At 42.8% G+C, this 18,615-nt stretch overlaps 1 protein-coding gene across 7 annotated transcripts in view; it reads right to left on the bottom strand.

Annotated features, from left to right (window-relative positions):
• cadm4 (cell adhesion molecule 4) overlaps positions 1-18,615 on the bottom strand; it is a 154,737-nt gene that overhangs the window by 38,676 nt on the left and 97,446 nt on the right. For 3 of the 7 annotated variants that reach the window (XM_042424825.1, XM_042424826.1, XM_042424828.1), the window contains exon 1: positions 3,889-5,123. The exons of 2 other annotated variants lie outside the window; for them this stretch is intronic. In XM_042424825.1, coding sequence (XP_042280759.1) covers positions 3,889-3,985 — 97 coding nt within the window. In that variant the 5' untranslated portion in view covers positions 3,986-5,123. Of the gene's footprint in view, positions 1-3,888; positions 5,124-18,615 lie in introns of those variants that run through there. 2 more of the 7 variants (XM_042424822.1, XM_042424827.1) reach the window with 2 other exon arrangements.

Below are 18,615 nucleotides of genomic sequence, written 5' to 3'. Positions count from 1 at the left end.
GAGATGAGCTGTCTCAATTTGCCCCAAACAAGCCCCCATGTATCCTTGAAGCAGTGCAGTCACTGTCTCCCTATTCATTATCTCTCATTATCTTTCAATTGGAAGTGGGCCAAGAGCTTGTGTTTTCTTTGCATGCAGGCCACGGATTTACAAGGGAATCAATGATGGAGACTACAATGCACAACCCCTTATGTTATTACAGCTTTAATTAAAACAATAACAGCGGCTCATAGTTTCCACTCTTATGGGGTCGTCTGTTGGCAACTTCTCCATCTCTTCCCATCTGGATGTACATTTTTCCCGTTATCCCCGGAGTCTGCGAGGTGAGCCAGTTTCGACAGTATGCAAATGAATTCTGCAATGTTTATGTGTGTGAGTGTGTACTGTATGTGTGTATAAACACTTGCTCCAGGTTAATCACAGAGTTTTGTGGTGTACCGACTCCATGAAATAGCTGACTTTGAGGTTCTTCTGTTCCATACCTCCCTCTGCAGACCCACATCTCGCCCCCAATCCCTCTTCCCCCCTTTTTCTTCCCTGTCTAAAATTATCACTCCATCTCTCTCAGGGAGCCAGAACTCTGCCAATCAAATCCAGTGCAAAGAAGAAAAAAAAAAAGCTCCCTCTATAAATAATACATAATCCTTTACAAATCTCGCTCTCGTCTCTCTCATTACCTTCTTTCTTCCGCTTTCTCCTGTGCTCCTTTTCTTTCCTCTCCTTTGCTCAGCCTTTCTTCTGATTTTTTGAGCTCACTCCCCCACCCCTCCCTCCCCTCCCTCCCTCGCTTCCACTTGGTCCACAACTCATATTTCTCTCTTCCTGCTGCCTTCATGTCTAATCTTATTCTCACCATCTCCCTCTTTCTCTTTTTATTTAAACCCTCAGTCTCTCCATCCCTCTCCTCCCCACCTTCTGCCTGATCTAATCCTTGAGTCCTCCTCCCTTCACCAGTACTTTCTCCTTTCTTCTCATCTTCTTCCTCCTTCTCTTCTCCCTTATCTTTTAGTCCATCGCTCATCATGCATCTTCCTCGTCAGTGCTGTCCCAAACATCTCCTCTCCCCTCTCTTTCTCCCCTGAGCCTCAGGAGAATCTTTCTTTCTCTCTCCCCTGTTAGAGGCTGTCTCACTCCTGTCCCTTCTTCTCTTTCCTTTCTTCATTTTCCGCCCCCCCCCCGCAATAGTATCCTTCCAAGCTGCAATGTGCTTTCATTCCCCCTTGCAATCTCTCTCATTCTTTCTCTTTTTGTGACTCAGTGGGAATCTTTTCCTGCCTCTCTGCTGGTTCTATCTCCACACTCTCCTTCGCTAAATGTGATTTGTTCTGCAGCTCAAGTCTGCAGCATAATCACGCTGTTTTTATAGTGTGCCGGGAGAGCGGAAGAGAGGGAGCAGGGGGAAGACAGAAAAAAAAAAAGTCAGAGGAGTAAATGGGACAAGAGGACAAAACAAATGAGTGGAGAGGGAGACCGAATGTCTCAGTTTTTCCTCCCTCTTTCATCTTCTCCTCTACTTTTGACTGTTTTAATCGTCTGTCGTATAACTCAGCCCGCTCTCCACTTTCTATCCCTCTCTTTTTTCTCTCCGTCTCTCTTAATCTTTCTCTCTTTGGCGGGAACTTCAGACTTCCTCTCATCCGACTCTATTTCCATCACCCACTGGTGTACTGCTAATCAGCAAAATCAGCATAAAATTGTTTCTTTTCACTCTTGACCTCTCATTAGAATCATTTACTTTCATTTATTTATATATTTCTCATCCTGTTTTTAACACTCTGACTTTGCTCCCTAGTCACGCTGCCCTCATCCTCCGCATTGAAATCTGTTGTCTTCTCTCTTTCCCTCCTCTCACCTACACCTTGCTTTTCCTTTACCTCCTCCCCTAATCTCCCCCCGCTCCTGCATCTCTCATTTTGACCTTCGTATCTTTATGTCTCTCCAGCCCTTTGGCGTATTTCAATCACTCCGTCCCTCTTTTACCCCATCCTCTCTTCTTCCCTCTCCCGCTGCATTGCATCTCCCTGAGCACTCTCCTCTCCTCTTGTCCACCCATCCCATTATTCTTTCTGCTCTCTTGTTCACCTCTTCTTACCCTTCACAAACCACCATCTTCTCCTCTCTCCTCTTGTCTCTTTCCCTTTTCCTCTCCTTCCTCCCATTCTCTGTCATCTAAATCCGGTTAGCTCTATCTACTGTGCAGAGTTTTATGGCCCAGGTCTGTCACAGCCCCAACAACCCTGCAACAATGGCCACCACGCACACCCCAACAGCGGCTTAAAGGAAATTTACAGGGCTATTACGCGACGGCTACCACACTGGAGATTCACCACAGCCAAAAGCAGTGGTCTTAACACCCCTTCAAAATCCACCACATGGCTGGATTCCCTTTGGTGTGTATTTGTTGTGCACTGTTTGTGTGATGCGGTTGAGTGTGTATGCGGCGTGTGCATGCATTTAGAGGCAAGTGTGCGTGCGCGAGAGTATATGTGTGTGTGCATGTTCAACGCTTGACACAAAACTGCCCTCCTGGCATGAATTACATAACTATGCTGACTGCCAAGACACAAACTCATTCTTTCTCTGTGTCCCTTACTCCCCTATGTCACCCCTACCCAGCATCCTCCACAACATCTCACAAAAGACAATGTCCTTCTGTTGATCTAATATGCAAAAAAAAAAAAAAAAAACCCAAAAAAAACAACCCAGCACTGAATTGAAATTTTGCCTGGCACGGAAGAGAAGGTATGGTGCGCAGCGGCACCGTGCTTGTTTACCAATGAGAAGCGAGGAAAGAACATCTCCCTGTATTAAGTGCATAATAATAATGGCAGGAGGTATTAATAGCACCTAGCAACACTGCCACTGATCTCACTCCACTTCATGTACTGTTTTTTTCTCACCGTCTCTGCCTGGTGTTCAGTCAATCTTGCGACTCTTGATTTCAAAACTCGACCTCATGCAGCTCTTTTTCAGGCCTTGTCTCTTGTTTTTATCTTTGTACCCCTCCCCTCCATCTTTGTCTTTCTTGCACACACACAGACAGCGTTGTTCTCCATCTCTGTCTCGCTATTTCTCTTTTTGCCTCTGCTGCTCCCTCCCTCCTTCACATACAAGCGTCTATCTTGCCAGGTCCTTCTTTCCTTGTGTCGGTCTGTCTCTCAATATATACTGGTCTCTTGTACTGCACCCCCCCCCCTCTTTCTATTCGACAACCTCTCCATTTGGCATTCTATATCTCTCCTACTCTGGGGTCTAACTTTCTTTTATTAGGCTCTTCAGAGGAAAGCTGAGAAAAAGGCTTGAGCTACTTTTATATCTCTCTTTCTTTCTATTTTCATTCGTAACTGTTTCCCTTAAAGTCCTTTGGTCCATTCATCCCCTCTCTTTTTCTGCCCTGTCTCTCATTCCCTGGTCCTTTCACCCCCTTTGGGTATACGCTCATGTCTTCATATTCTCTCTATTCTTAATCTTAATTACCGATTCTAACTTAATTACCAGCATTTTGAACAATTCATCCGAAGCTCTCATTTCATGATTCCATTGCACGCTATTCCTCCCGTAGTCATGTGCTCGGCAATGCACCGGATCTCATTCTGTATCAATTTTCACCAATTAGTATCATATTCTTTTTAACGGAGCAATCAGATTACAACATTTTGGGGTGTATCCTGAGGGGGTTTAACCTAAAAAAAGGGAGCTTGTGCTTACATTATATTTCTACATATTGGCAATAATATAACATTAGTGTGTGAACATTATGTACTTGTTTCCCTGACTTATGTGGTGCATAATGACACCTGAGTTTCCCTCGAGAATCAATACTGCACGTCTCATTTAATCTGGATGTGTGTGTATGTACATGTGAGTGTTCATGCGAGCATGACTTACGAGTGATGCAGAGCAGGACCAGGACCAAGCTGCGCAGGGCCAGAGAGAAGGGGGCAGGGAGGAGGCGGCAGAGGACAGAGCTCCGGACAGGCCTCATTGTGTATTGAGAAGCTGTGTGTGTATGTGTGAATGTGTGTTTGTGTGGATGTGCACGTTTGATCAATGGCTCCTCTGTGACCCTGCCTGCACTGCTACAGACAAACTATTCCACACACACACACATATATATACACACACACACACACACTCTGATTTGTTCTCAACTGCAATACTGCAGACACGTGCACACACTAACTGCCCAGCTCTACTTCAGTGCAATCAGACAGAAGATGTTGTCTGAGGACAATACTTAAAGAAAGGAATCGAATGTGCTACGTTGCATCACAACACATGCAAAGAAAAACTGTTTTAGCTGGAAAGTCACATAAAGCTGAATTGTAGCCAGAGCTTGCATGCAATACACAAGTTTGGTCAGAGCTCAGGGTGCTAACAGAGCAAGCAATTTAGACACTGTATCACAATGCACGCACAGATGAACTTGGAGCAATAACACTGTTGAATTTAGCACCTTGTGGTACTTAGAAAGAACTTATGACATGTGTTGTCTTTAATCCTCACAGTGCAGAAGTGTTGCTGCTACAAAACAGTACAGAAGCTCAGTCCCATCTAAGCAAAACAACAAACACTGCTAGGCTTTTTCTACCGCACAGCGCTTTGAGCCTCCTGAGACCAAAGCCCAAGATTCTCAGATCAATAAACTAGAAAAACCAATACCAAAAGTGACCAAAGCAGACCTGCAATACTATGTTTACCAGAAAAGGTATGCAGCATTGGCAGCAATGCAGTTTTAACCAAACGAGGGACAACTTAATTAGTTAGTCACTGTCTGTACACCACAGAGTCAAACTCTGAGCTAAGCTAGTTCGAGCACCATGTGCCCTAACAATCAGCCACACAATTAACCACAATAACAAATAGACTGCTTGCCTCCTATAGGTCAAACCACACTGCTCCAAGGGACAAAAAGAAAGCATCAGTAATCTATACTTTAGTCAGATACAGGCTGAGAAAATGTCTTCCAAAGCAAGTCAAGTTTATATCAACTGATGTTGACTGAAGGCTAACTTATAAAATAGAGCTACCTACATCGCTGTGCCCTCAAGGACAGAGAAATCCGGGGCAACAATGTTCATTCTCGAACAAATTGTATTTTAATGAATCAAACAGGGTTTTCAGCACTTCTCACCCAACAAATCAGCAGGCAGAAGTCAATGTTCCTTTGAGCTATAACTCGAACCGGCCAGGTCTCTGGAGAGATGTATACACTTTCTCACTGCAACTCATCTAGAGATGGCTATGGTTAAATAAAATCCATTGAGCTTGAGTGCAGCTCTATAAAGACAGAGAGTGGAAGTGCTTGCCTCGTGTAGAATTACCAACTTGTTAGGGGTCGAGCAAACTGCAGATATTAAACTTTTTGGTCCGTTATTTTACCCCCGAGACTTGCACATTATTCTCACAAGGTATCTATTATTATTCGCTTGAATGCTAGAACTCTTTCGATATGCTATCATGTATACACTGTAGCTCAAATGGACAGTGATTTTACATGGTAATTTCGGACTCCTCAGAATAATCACAGGCTATCAGACAGTATAACAGTGCAGCACTGACCTGACTAACACTTCCCTTCCAACATGCTCCATTGGGTACAGTCAGCGCTTGGGTGCACTCTAGATACACACTCACTCATACACACTGATCTGAAAGCCTGCTGTGTTTTAGGTCCGGATGGCGTTCCGCTGATTGTCAGCACCTAATGCACCGCAGGTCCCTGAGAGTATGTAGCTTTTGTGTGTTTGTATGTGTAAGTACGCGTGTTTAATATGTGTGTGTTCGAAGCATAGAGACAAAGCGTGACGAGCCGCACCGCACACCTCACCGAGCACGACTATCTGATGGAATAAAGTGCGAGTGTCATCCTTAGATTACCACACACTGCCCAGCTCTCTCTCTCTCTCTCTCTCTCTCTTTTTCTCTCTGTGCCACTGCAAACACAATGAGCTCTAACGGTGATGGCCCTGACCCTCCTGGCAAAGCCGAAAGCGGATCATAGCCAATCTTCCCTACAGCGCTGACTTCACTGGTCAACTGGCAGACGCTGAGAAAATTACTCTGTGTTGGTATACACCAGCAGCTCAGGTCTGGCAGGTCTGGGTCCTTGCAGGAGACGGAAGGAAACAAAATCTATTCACTTGTTCAAATTGATCTCCTCAAATTGTGTTTGGTTTATCCGTTCTGCCCTCTTACTCTCTCCTCTTCCTTCAATCCTCCAGTCAATCCGCAGCAGCTAGTTAGTTCCCACAAGTTTTTTCCTCCATCGCTTCACTTCTTTCCTGTTGATCTATGAACAAAGTTATAATCCCAATTTGGTATCGTTGTTGATCACGTCCGACCCTCTATCCGTTTTCTGTCTTCCACTTGTTTATATAACCCTGGCCTCCCTCCCCTTGCTCTTGCTAGAATGTGTGTGTGTCAGTGTGGGATCAGTGTCTGCATATTTTGAATACTATTTTGTGAAGGTTATAGGGATGGTTGTGTGGATGGAAGCAGTGACAATGGTCGTCTTTCAGGTCAACAAACAGTAGCGGCGTGTGTGTCTGAATGTGCTTGACTGTCCAGTGTTGACTGAAGCAGGGTGTACATTTGGCTGTCTGTTTGGCCCTTTCACTATCTACTACCCATTAATTTACCCATGCAGGCACACACAGAAGCATCATAGTGCCTCTTTATGTTAAATGGCCGTTTTTATGGCTGCAGGGATGTGTTCGGCTGTCTGCTGACAAGAACTGCGTACGTGTTTGTGCAAGGCATTTGTAATTTGAAGCGGATGTGGATAAAGCAGAAATGAACATGACTATGGCTGTGTTATGAGTTATGCTGATGTGAAACTGGCTCAATAAAAGGTATCTGCTCCATATTTTTATACTGATGAAACAAATCATCGCCAACAGCTAGTCCAACCTGTCAGTATATTTTGCATCAACACATCATGCATAATGCAATTCCTGTGTTCAAGCTCATTGCCACATGTACTATCATTACTGCTATTGGCAATAAAACTGGCAATACAAAGCCAATGGTGAAAGCTAACTACTCTAGACTTGGAGTCTATGACTTTCATTGTCCTGTAAAATGCAAAAGGCAACACAGTTTTGATGTCGTAATAGCACTTGTACTTGTTCTTAATCAAGTGATCATAAAATATCAGTTCTAATCTGCCACAAGCTCTATTTACAAACATCTTTATGCATTCAATTTGAAACGTGCTGTTCCCCATTATCAAGTCAAATAAAGTCGAATTTCTTTATCAAGTGCTTTTAACATAGTAGGGTCATCATGAAGTGCTTTACGCAGCAACAAAGGACATAATTACAGACAAAAAGAACACATTACAAATCATTGCACGACTGGTGAGTGTGTGCATGTTTGTGTGTGTGTCTGCAAAGGCCCTGTGTGGGCAACCCCCTGATGGGTGTATTTGTTTTTGTCGCAGTATGCGCAGAAGGAAGGGAGGTAATGGCAAATTGTGTCCCCTATCCCCCTTCCCATTTTTTCTCCTCCTCTCTCTCTCTCATCCAAATCTAATTTTTAATGGGCTTCATTGGTGCCACCGTGGAATAAGTGTTGCCAAAGCACTTAAGGGGCTTAAGTCAGCAGCGTGCTGAAAATATTAAGCACTCAAACAGCCTTACAAGGATCCCTGCCTGCTTAAGTATGCCGAGGAGGTCGTGCCAGCATTTAATACCAATGGTATTAAAGCGCTCCGACAAGGGAGAGGAACAGAAATATAGATATATACAGTATGTACCACAACTGGGAATAGATGGAGAGATGGAGGCTGGCGGGAAGAATGAAAAGAGGTGGGTAGAGGTGGGTGGGGGCGGATGGGTGGGTGGGCGGGGGGACATGTTTGGGAGACAAGTGAGAGTCAAAGGGATGGAGGGACAAAAGAGAGTGGCAAGATTGGTGGTGAGGTGAGGAAAAGAGTGGGAAACTAAAGAATGTAGGAGAAGACAAAGGAGAAAAAAGGGTGAAAAGAATTGGTGAGACAGGAGAGGAAAGGAAATGAAAAAAAAAAATCACTGTAGAGGAGGAGAGATGTGAGGGAATCGGGCCAAGGTGTGGGAGGTAAGGGTTGATGGGATAGCTGTGAACCAGCAGCAGAGGGCTAATGCAGAGATTCTATCGGGAGGCTTATCCAAGATTAAATTTCTCTTTGTCCTTAAGGCGCTTCTTGGGTAAGCGGAAGTGTCGAATTTATTTCTTATGTCTCCCTCGAGGTTGTGCAGGCGAGTGGGCTGAGAGCATGCATGTGTGTGTTTGTCTGTGTGTGTAAGCGTGCGATGGAGGGGGGGGGGGTTACATGTATATGCGTCTGAGTAGGCGTGAATTTTGAGGGTTTATTAGCTGGCAAAGTGTGAAGGAGGGCATGTGTTCCTGAAAGGTAAAGATAAATCAAATGAGCATCTCCCCAAGGGTGTTTGAGCATAAGTGAACATCCAAGTATTAGTGCGGTTACATTGATGTGAACTCATACATACAGATATTCATGAATACAGATTGTGTATATTAAATGAAATTCAAATCGCATTTTCTTGTCCTTTTTAAAAATGTTTTATAAAGTTTGTTTTATGGAGCTGCCACAAAGTCCCAGAACACTAGAAAGTTTAATCGCTCATAGGAAAGTATTATCTGTACTGTCCTGATTGAGTAATCTCCTCTGGGACTCTCTCCAGTGTAAACAAAATACACAATACTATTTACAACAACTGTACCGGGCTTGATTCCTTATACATTATCTTTCTCTTTTACAAAGAGAAAATCATAAATACCAAATTATAGGCTATTTTTCTTATAACAAACAACAATTTCGACCCAATTCTGTGTACATTCGCATCAGGGTTGGCATGATCACCTCCCTGGGCCTCTGCTCTCCTTTCTCTAGTCTTTCTGATGTCTTGTTTGTCTGGCTGACTTGGTGTTAATAGCTAGCCTAGAGCCATGCACTAGCTAATCCAACTGGGTTTGCTGTGAACTCTCTAATTAGAAAAGTCACAGCTCCTCGATCTATGGACACTATCAGTGACTGCAGTTTCTGGAGGCGCGGCGCAGGCTACTTCCTGCTCACCTCACGCTCCTGGACACAGGAATCAATACGGCCCGATCATTTGGGTATATTTCGAGTGACGCTGCCTGTCTTTCCTCACACAACTTGGGATTACAAAGTTTTGATTTTCTTTATTTTTCACAGTCTGTTGACAGTGGAGCCTGGCAAATAAATAAAAGTCAATATGGCTCACATCAGGACAGGCTAACAAGAATACACAACAAATATTAGGATTTGAATCACTGGCTGTCTGAAATTGCACGGTTTGGACGGTGTTGCTTGAGCACAGGGTGTGTTAATTTATATCTTACTCCAATTTTTGCCTCACCTTTCTCTGTGTCTCTATAGTAAACCTGGAGATTAAACTGACTTTCTGGCAGACAGCAGAGTGGAAGGGAAGACATAAAGGCGCTGTGGTAGCCATTGTAGACATCCTATTATTAGTCTCATCCCATTATGCATTTACCATGGATCAATCGTGCATTAAGGGGGACAATTTTTGCGTATTCTTTTCAAGCCAGGCAAAGAACTGAGCATGCATTTTAGAACAAAACACTTTCCAGTGACAAACTGCCAAGAATCGAAGATAGAGAATTCTACTGATAACTAGTTGAAGAGGCCAGTTGAAGTATTCTACTTCAGTAGAAATGCTACCCTTTTGTTTAATTCACTTGGATAGAGCAGTTATTTAACACAGGACTCAGAACCTTTCTATCAGTCACATTCTTTCATCCACAAATCTACCAGAATTTCTTTCTGCTTTGGTGCCGTACATGAATGTGGGCCAGATCTATAATTCATCTCAACAATAAATTCAATGGAATATTCCTCTCCAATGCCAATGCAGACAAAAGCTTCAAGGCTCTCAGGTCAAAAACATTAAAAAGAAACTCCTACAACTTGCTCAAATTGACACAAAAGAGCTTTTTGCTTTCTTTCATTGATTTAACAAGGAAATGTTTCAATTGAACTTACTTTAACTTACAAACTCTTCACTGTTATCGTGTTTCTTGTGGTTTCACAAACACCTCAGTTTCTGGCAACTAAAGAATGATCACTGCTGTTACGTTAAAGTTTAGGCAGCTAAAAGCACATGGTTAAAGTCAGAGAACAATCGTGGTCTCGGTTAAACACACACACACACACACACACACACACACACAAAAATCAATGGCGAATTAAAGCAAGAGATGGGATGTATTGACTTTTTCCAATATTTAATCAAAACATAATCATTCCCATATCTTAATTTATTGTTTTAGTCACCTAATCCTATCAATACAACAACCAAACAGGACACAAAATGATCTCTGATGTCGAAGTCCTGTGCTCTGTACACCCAAGTACTGAGGCTCACCTCCTCCATGTGAATTCTGTGCTGTATGAAAAAAGTCACATTTCTTGGTCTGGAAAAACACCTGCCAGTCAATGTAATCCAGGCAGCAATTATTTTTCCTACAAAACATATTCGATAAGAAAATTTAGTACATAAACATATTTTGTTGGAGACAGGGTTGTGTTGTGTATGACTGAGGAGGCCTGGAACACACCAATAATTATAGATATACTATATATTGTGTAGCAGTGCCCTTCTCTGGGATTATGATATCACATGTGTGTCATATGCGAACGATCTTTATTGGACATTTTATGGATAGTAACTGGAAAAACAAGTCATGTGTGAAAAGGGCTTCAGAAGAGGCGGGAGTCCTTACTAGTGTGAATAACATCTGTAACAATCGAGAAAGATACAGCGGCAGTCAAAGAAGCTGCAGGTTTTCTCATTTGCTCAGATAAAGAGAACTGCAGGATACAAGGTGTAAAGATTTTTAACACAGACACTTAAATGTGCTCCTTGGCCCTTGCTGTTTTCATACATGCATTAATAGGAAGATGCACACTTAAAGAGTAAGGAGGCATTACAGGCATATTTTATGCACAACCATGCTAGCCCCCCCATTGGGTGAAACTGAACGCTAAGCTCTGTCATCCCTTATTCAGTAAGATAAATGCAAACAGTGTTACCTGCCAAGTTGGGAACGTACCGATGGAGCTTCCTAACGAGTGTTTCTGCGTGCGCTGTGAGCCACATGCTACACAGCTACCTGCTGGGAGTTACACTCATTATCCATGTGGCATCATACCTCCCGGTGACAGGCTACAACTCTCTGCTCTCTGTCTTCTCTACTGCGGTGCATGTGTCAATCTCTCTGCTTTGTGTTCTTGGTGCATGTGCTAACATTTGCCTGTTACGGAGTGTGTGGAGTTCTCCTTTGTTCCCTGATGTGTGTACTTGTGACAGAGAGTGTGTCACTGTGCCCATATCTGCGTGCACCAGTTTGTTATCTTTCTTTTTACTTTCCATGTATATGCGTGTGATGTGTTATTAATGTGCATATCAACCTGTCAAGGCCGCAGCTTATGATGTTTCATTTTTTGTGCGCTCTGCAGGGTTATATGTGTGTATTTGGGTGTGCCATGGCATAGTGTGGGTGATTAGAATTGAGCAGCTATGTGCCACTTTGCTGTGGGGTACTCTGCCAACCGCCTTGCCCCCATTCCGCCAATTCACAAATGCCTAACAAAGGGATAATTTCTTCCTCGCATGATATAATCTTTCCTTTCACCCAGTGCCTCAATGGAACCCTTTATGGCTTTTTATCACATCTCTCTTTCCCTCCCTCGCTCCATCTCTTTCTGTCTTTCTCACTCTGTCTGTTGCTTTTCCCCTCCCCTCCCTGCTCGTCTGTCTCTCTCTCCCTGCTCGCCCTCTCTCTGCCTCTGTTTCTTTTTTCCGATCCTTTTCTTGCTCTACTCCTCTCTCACTTTGACCTTACAGAGGATCTTTGCACTTAAGTCACTCTTGTTACTCTTTCTCTCTTTTTCCTCTCTCTCTTACTCTCTCTCTCTCTCTCGCTCTCTCTCTGGAGGAAAATCACACACTCATCAGTTTGCCGGCTCTGTTCCTGACGAGCGGGCTCGCAAGGAGAATATTAACGAAGCTCCTCAGCCAATTAACACCTAAAGCACATAACAACCTTTTATGCCAGCAGACACCCTCGCATGCACGTGCGCGCACTTGCCCACACGCGTATATGGGCTGCACATGCATAGACACACTAGGGCACACACACACATGCAGGAAATAAACACACTCACTGCTGCACACAAAGATTTAGGCTGAACAAACCCACTCGTATTAGCAAAGAGGTGCACATAAACAGAAACAACACACACAAGCACACACACACACACACACGCACAAATAGATTGTGTTGATGAGTGTGTAGTGGAAGGAGGGGGGACATTTATAGGAGCAAGGGGAAGTAATATAGAGGGAGAGGGGATGCAAACAAAGTGATGAGCAGCAGGGAGAAGGAGGGTGAGGAGAAAGGGAGGGAAGGAAAGACTGAGGGGAGCAAGGAGAGACAGATTTATGGAGTGTGAAGAAAGGCATAAAGAAAGGGGGGAAAATCAGTGATAGAAGGTTAACGTGGCTTGGCTGCTCCTGACATGGTTCATGCTAATTTGAAAGGTTTAATAGTGGATGGGTGTACACTGACACGCACACACACACATGCACACACACACACACACACACACACACACACACACACACACACACACACACACACACACACACACATTGGGCACTGACACATGTAACATACTTGCCTTAGCCAGGACAACACAATGCATAAAACATAGTTGTAGAAAGGGCATTAGCAGTGAACCTTTGCACACGTGCACACACACACACACACACACATGTGGTTCAGTCTCCTTGTATGCATAAAACATGGTGAGAGACAGTAGGAGCGGGGGGACGTGAGGGAGATAGGATGAACAAGTGCGAACGGACAAAAAGCGTATGGTAATGACCCGGATAACGAAAGGTGGCTGCGAGGGGTGGAGAGTCATAGAGACCGAGTGAGAAGGGCGAGTGTGAATGTGATAAAGTAATGGTGAGGAGAGAGAGAGAGAGAAACTTTCCTCACGGCCTGCTGCCTCTGGATTGAACAGCGTGCAAATGAAAAATGGAGATGAAATAATTAGACAGGCTGACTAGAAGCGCTCATCTAAATATGTAAATGCACTTAATTTTACTTTGATTTGCTCCACTGCTTCCCTATCACTCTCCCACCTCTATCTCTCCCACTTTCCTCCTTCCATTCTTTCCCTCTCATCTGTTTTCACTCTCTCGTCATGTTTTTCATCTCCATTCTCCCCCTATCTCTGTCTTTCTGTCACACTCTCTCCCTCTCTGTCCTTCCTTCTACTCTGTTTTCTCTCGCTGCATATTAAAGCTACAGTATGTTAATACACTGTAGGTACGTCAGCTCAATTATCCACTGTTTTATAGACTTAACAGGAGTATGCCAGAGAAAGACAGAGTGTGTTTAATTAGTTCATTCACGCCTGTCTGACTTTGTGATGGGGTGCGCATGTACGTGTATGACTGCACACATGCCGGCATGCATGTGTATGTTTGTGTAGAAGGATAGGTTTGGATTTCAATCTTAATGCAATACTCACAGAAGTACATTGAAATCATTCCTCCTCTCCCTTGTGGCTGTGAAGTGATTTTTTGTGCCACCGCGCTGTAAAAGATCCACCGTTCTTGTTATGTGCAAAATTGCATTCTGCAATTCAGCCAATGCTAATACATGGCATAAGCAGTCTGAGATAGCCAAATCAAATGGGCATATTCCAAAATTACAGTTTATTTTATTCCGAGCCGCAGCAGGAGGAGACATCCTGGCGTGTTTCTGGGATGTAACACTGAAAATATACCTATGAACGAAGATACTCGGTTGATTTGGCGAGGTCAGACTGCTGAAGCCTCATAAGATTCAGCTGAATTTTGGAATTCTTACAGCGTGTTCAGACAGAAAGCAAATTTCACCTTGCTTCATTCGCTTGAATTTGACTGCGGGACTGTTTGTGCAGCGCCATGTTTGCTTTGCCCCAGACAACCAATGTACTAACAGTACAGATTTTGGCTGTAAGCTAACTAGAAGTTAGCCGGTCAGCCTCTGATTTCAGAAGTCACTATGAACTCTAGTTTCTCTCCAGTCTCTCCCCTTTTTCCTCTCGTCTCTGTACATTTATGAAGCAGATTCAGGTCTGGTTAGGTTGGCGCAAAAACTACATGGGAATGCATAGGGAAAGATCATGGTTTGGGTTAAAATGATCACTTGAAGTGTGGTTGGAAGAAGGATGCAAAGAGTGGTTTCCTGCAGCAAAGTCCAGCTAAGTCCACTTTTTACCATCTATTTATCTAACCATCCATCCAACCCACCACCTCTGAACAAGGACATTTGTCACCTTATATATGACATCATTGATCTCATGGCACCTATTTCAGATGTTGTGGGGGTTCTGTAGACGTCTATCAGACTACCCTGCACATTGAAAAATGATGCTAAGGGGTACCCAGTGCATTAAAAAGTGATGCCTAGGGGCGTGACTAAGCATCAGTATTGGATGAGTTGGGAGTGAGAACGGGCTGGAGCACACCTTTATGGTGGAGTTGTATTAAGAGGCTATCACTTCACAGCCAGTATGAAGAGGAGGAATAATTACAGTGATTAACATACATACAGTATGGCATGCAAGTGTTATATAAAGTCAGAAAAATCCATAGTCTACCTATCCTGTTTTTAAATGAGGTCTGCATGTGTGTATAACAGGAGAAAAATTGATCCACGTTGTGATTCATATCAAAGGTTGGCTCTTGTAAGACTAAGAAGGAGAATTGCATTTTATCTTCTTTTGAACTTTTCTCTTGATGCTGCCCATGTTGTTAAAATCTCTAGTCTTTTTTAGGTCCAGTAATTACGGTGACAGTTCACTGAGCCTGTTATAATTAAGTAGGCTACATTGCACATACATTCTTAACATGACTGGTTTCTGCACAATATAAACAAAACCGGCTGCAAAGCACTGTGAAATTAAAATTTCTTGCCTTTTCACATTTTCCAAGGTTTTTAATAATTGCTTTTTAAGTGTATGTTGAATAATCATGTTAATGAATTAGATTGTGCATTATCATTGTCACATGTAAGTTCCTCTTGAAAAGGAGATCTCAATTTTGATGAGACTACCTGGAAGCATTAATGAAAATGTGTGTGAGTATGTGCATGCCTTTGCCTCTGTGTGTGTGTGTGTGTGTGTGTGTGTATGGTTTATAGATTATAAGAATCACCACGCACAGAAAAAGGCGGCTGTCCTTCGTAATGACAATCTGTCAGAGCTCTTCCTAACCGCTCCTCCTCTTTCATCAGTCTGTCTTTTCCTTCTCCAACTCTGTCCTCCTCTCTTTAGTCCGACTTGTACCAAACATCCCTCACTGGGACATTCACTTTCTGTTCCTACAAGGTGACTCTGACAGCAGTCCTCCTGATTTTACTTCTCTGTACTTCCTTCCCCTTCTCTCAGCCTACTGTTGCTGCTCTTTTTCACTTTAAATATCCGTCTTTTTAGGATTCTCTCCTATCACTGGAATTGCAGAAAAATAATAATTACAGATTTCTAAGAGCTACAGATCAGAACTTCAATATTTTAAGTCTGAGCTTTTTGATCTATACATAGTAAGTTACACAAGGTTTTCTTTCTCATACAGCTGGCTACTGTATGATAAACATTGACTTTGCTTTTTATCATAAGACAGTCATTTTTTATTGTTGTTGTCTATTGGTATCCACTTATTATTCTGTACAGCACAATCGCTTTTGTATCTATCTATGTTCAAGTTCAATAAACTAACTTGAACATAGTTATAATAATGTGTAATTTACCACATCATTCTCTATTACAGTCCTCCTCTATGATTATATCAGACCAATGATGATCAATGCAGACAAATGAATATGTCACTAATTGTAAGACATGATGAGGCTACTGCTAACTGTGGTTTAAGAGAAAATGTTAAACAGATTAGAATAATGACTACTGATAGAAAAAGCAAGTATGATTTATTGGATAAGAATAAGTTTATCACTTTTCTTCAGGCTATACAATCTTCTCTCTCTCTTATTCACAGTGTCTCTCTGCCACTGCTGACTTAAGTCCAGGAACATGAACTGTCTTGCGGGTTTTGATTTGATTTGATTTCTTTCAGGGCTATGTTGTTCTTGTTGTTTTTCAGGCTGTTATTTTTCTATTTTTGTGTATTTTTCTCTTAGTAAAAAAGAAGGGTGACGTTCTCTGTGTTCAAAATGTGTTTCTTTTGTTGACATCAGATATCTAAAGCTACCAAATGCAGCATATTTTCTTTCTGTCCTTCCCTAAGTAACACTCAACACGCTGCCCACATACTGTACATCAGTACTGTGCAAAACAGCCAGTTGGCGTGTTCAAGGTGCCCATCACTGCCTCCACTCAAGTGACCCTGACACAACACTGTTTTTATTCAGTGTGCCCTTTCCTCCTCCTCCTCTCCTCTCATCTCATCTCTTCTTCACGTCCTCCAGCTCTAACTATCCTCAGGCTCAGTTTATTCTTTTATAATGTGCCACCACTGTTTTTGCCTAATAGGTATTAGTGTTTTCTTGCACTGGACTGAGCAATGAGCATAAGGCTGCCCAAAAACATGAAAACACACACACACACATTAGTTGCTACAGTAAGGGAGTAATTAAGTTGACATATCTACAATATATTAATCATACTTTTAATAAACAGAGATAGTCAAATTTATACACACACACACACCTTAACAAAGGCCCCTCTAATCTGCTAACTGTTTTTCAACTTAACTTTTGACTGATTGTTAACAAAAAAAGAATTCACGTGAAAATCTGTCAAATTTCTACTTTACCTTAACTTTTTTGAGGACCATCAATCACACACAGCACTCAGTGGATCACAGTCATAGCCAGGGGAAGCATAAGCTGGTACAGCCTCCATCTTTCTTACGCCAAGCGAAGAAAAATTTTATCAATTCATCTAAGAGATTTTCTTTGCCTCGTTTATTGTACAGTGGACTACTGGGCACTGTTTGCCTTCAACAAGCAAATACTCGTTCAAACCACTTTAACGAGCCGATAGTACACCATGCCTCTCAGAGCACACATCACAGTGAATTCAACACACACGCGCACACACACACACTTGCATTCCTCTATTTGCTGCTGGACAACTCAAAGTGGATGGAGTCTGCCAAGCAACAGCAGAGGGATCCACTAAATGAGCTGAAATAGCTTAAAGCAATTAACTAGCCCAAATTTTATATACCTCCTGCCTTCTTTAAAAATTCACAATTTCACATTTGATTAAGCTTGATCAACAGCATGGTTGGTTCAAGAGCTTGAGGTAACTTGGGGAATCAGACCATTTAGAGGCTAACCATAAGAGGAAGAATTAGACCCCAACTAGCATGACTAACACTTGTAACACTGCTGCATTCAGGCAATGTTTTATCTGTGAGGCCCCGGTACACCTGTTGATAATTCTAATGAAGGGAATAACACCCCCAGCAGGGGACTAAATTAAGCTGCAGCAGTCACAACCAGGCCTAATAAGGCACTATGTGAGGCTAGCACAGCAATATAAAGAATGAAAGCTGTGTGTGAGAGAGAAGGAGATGGATGCAGGGGCTACAGTTTTATTACATGACCTGTGGAAAGTCTTTATGAGTGAAAACATGTTTGTGTAAGTATTCCATATGTGTTAATCTGCCAGTGCTCTGTCCCCCCCCCCTCGGCTCTTCCTCCACGTGCACACACATACACATTTGCATACACAAACCATTTATGATTGCTATGTCTCTGACAGTGGCCATCCTTTAATTACCTTTTAGTCTTAAATGAGAGCTTCAGCCCATGGTTTGGTAATGATAGTTATTACATTGCTCTGCCTGCAGGAGGCTATCACACTGACACACACTGACACACACACACACACACTATTACACGCATTTTAATTGATACATGTGCACTCGCTCAGTTCAATCATGGAGATATTTTTTGGACGGAACCCACATAGTAAACCATGAAAACGCGCTCATGCACGCACACACAAACACATACAATCCCCCCCCACAGCATCACAAACAAACATAGTTACGAACAATCATCCATTGCAGCTGGTCCTTTCTCCACACCCAGCTCCTCATACCAACATCCATCTCCTAGCAACCACCTATCAGGAAACACGCTCACCTCTGGACCCAAGCCTCCTGCTCCTGATAGGCAGCCAATCAGGTGAACTGCTCCCTTGGGACAAACTACTGTGATCAAGAGGAGAGGGGGGGAGGGGAAGCGTAGAGTCAATAATGCTTCAGTGTCACCAGCACAAACCTCACTCTCTTTTTCTCTGTCAGGCTTTTCACTCTGTTTTTATGTTCTTTTAACACTGTTATTGATGTCAAAGCACTCAAACCTCATTCTCGTCAGCTCTCCTCCTCTTCCTCTCAACCCCTCTCTGTGTAGGAGGCACACTATGACTTTAAAACCAAAACCTATTTGGTTAATATACTGCATCAGATACATACTGCATGGATTCCACTATGTTTTTTTCTTTGTTTGCTCACTCATTCAAAAAATATTTCTGGT

This window comes from Thunnus maccoyii, chromosome 10 (assembly GCF_910596095.1).
Source record: "Thunnus maccoyii chromosome 10, fThuMac1.1, whole genome shotgun sequence".
NCBI lineage: Eukaryota > Metazoa > Chordata > Actinopteri > Scombriformes > Scombridae > Thunnus > Thunnus maccoyii.
The sequence above is the reverse complement of the archived record's forward strand: the minus strand, read 5'-3'. Positions and strand labels throughout refer to the sequence as shown.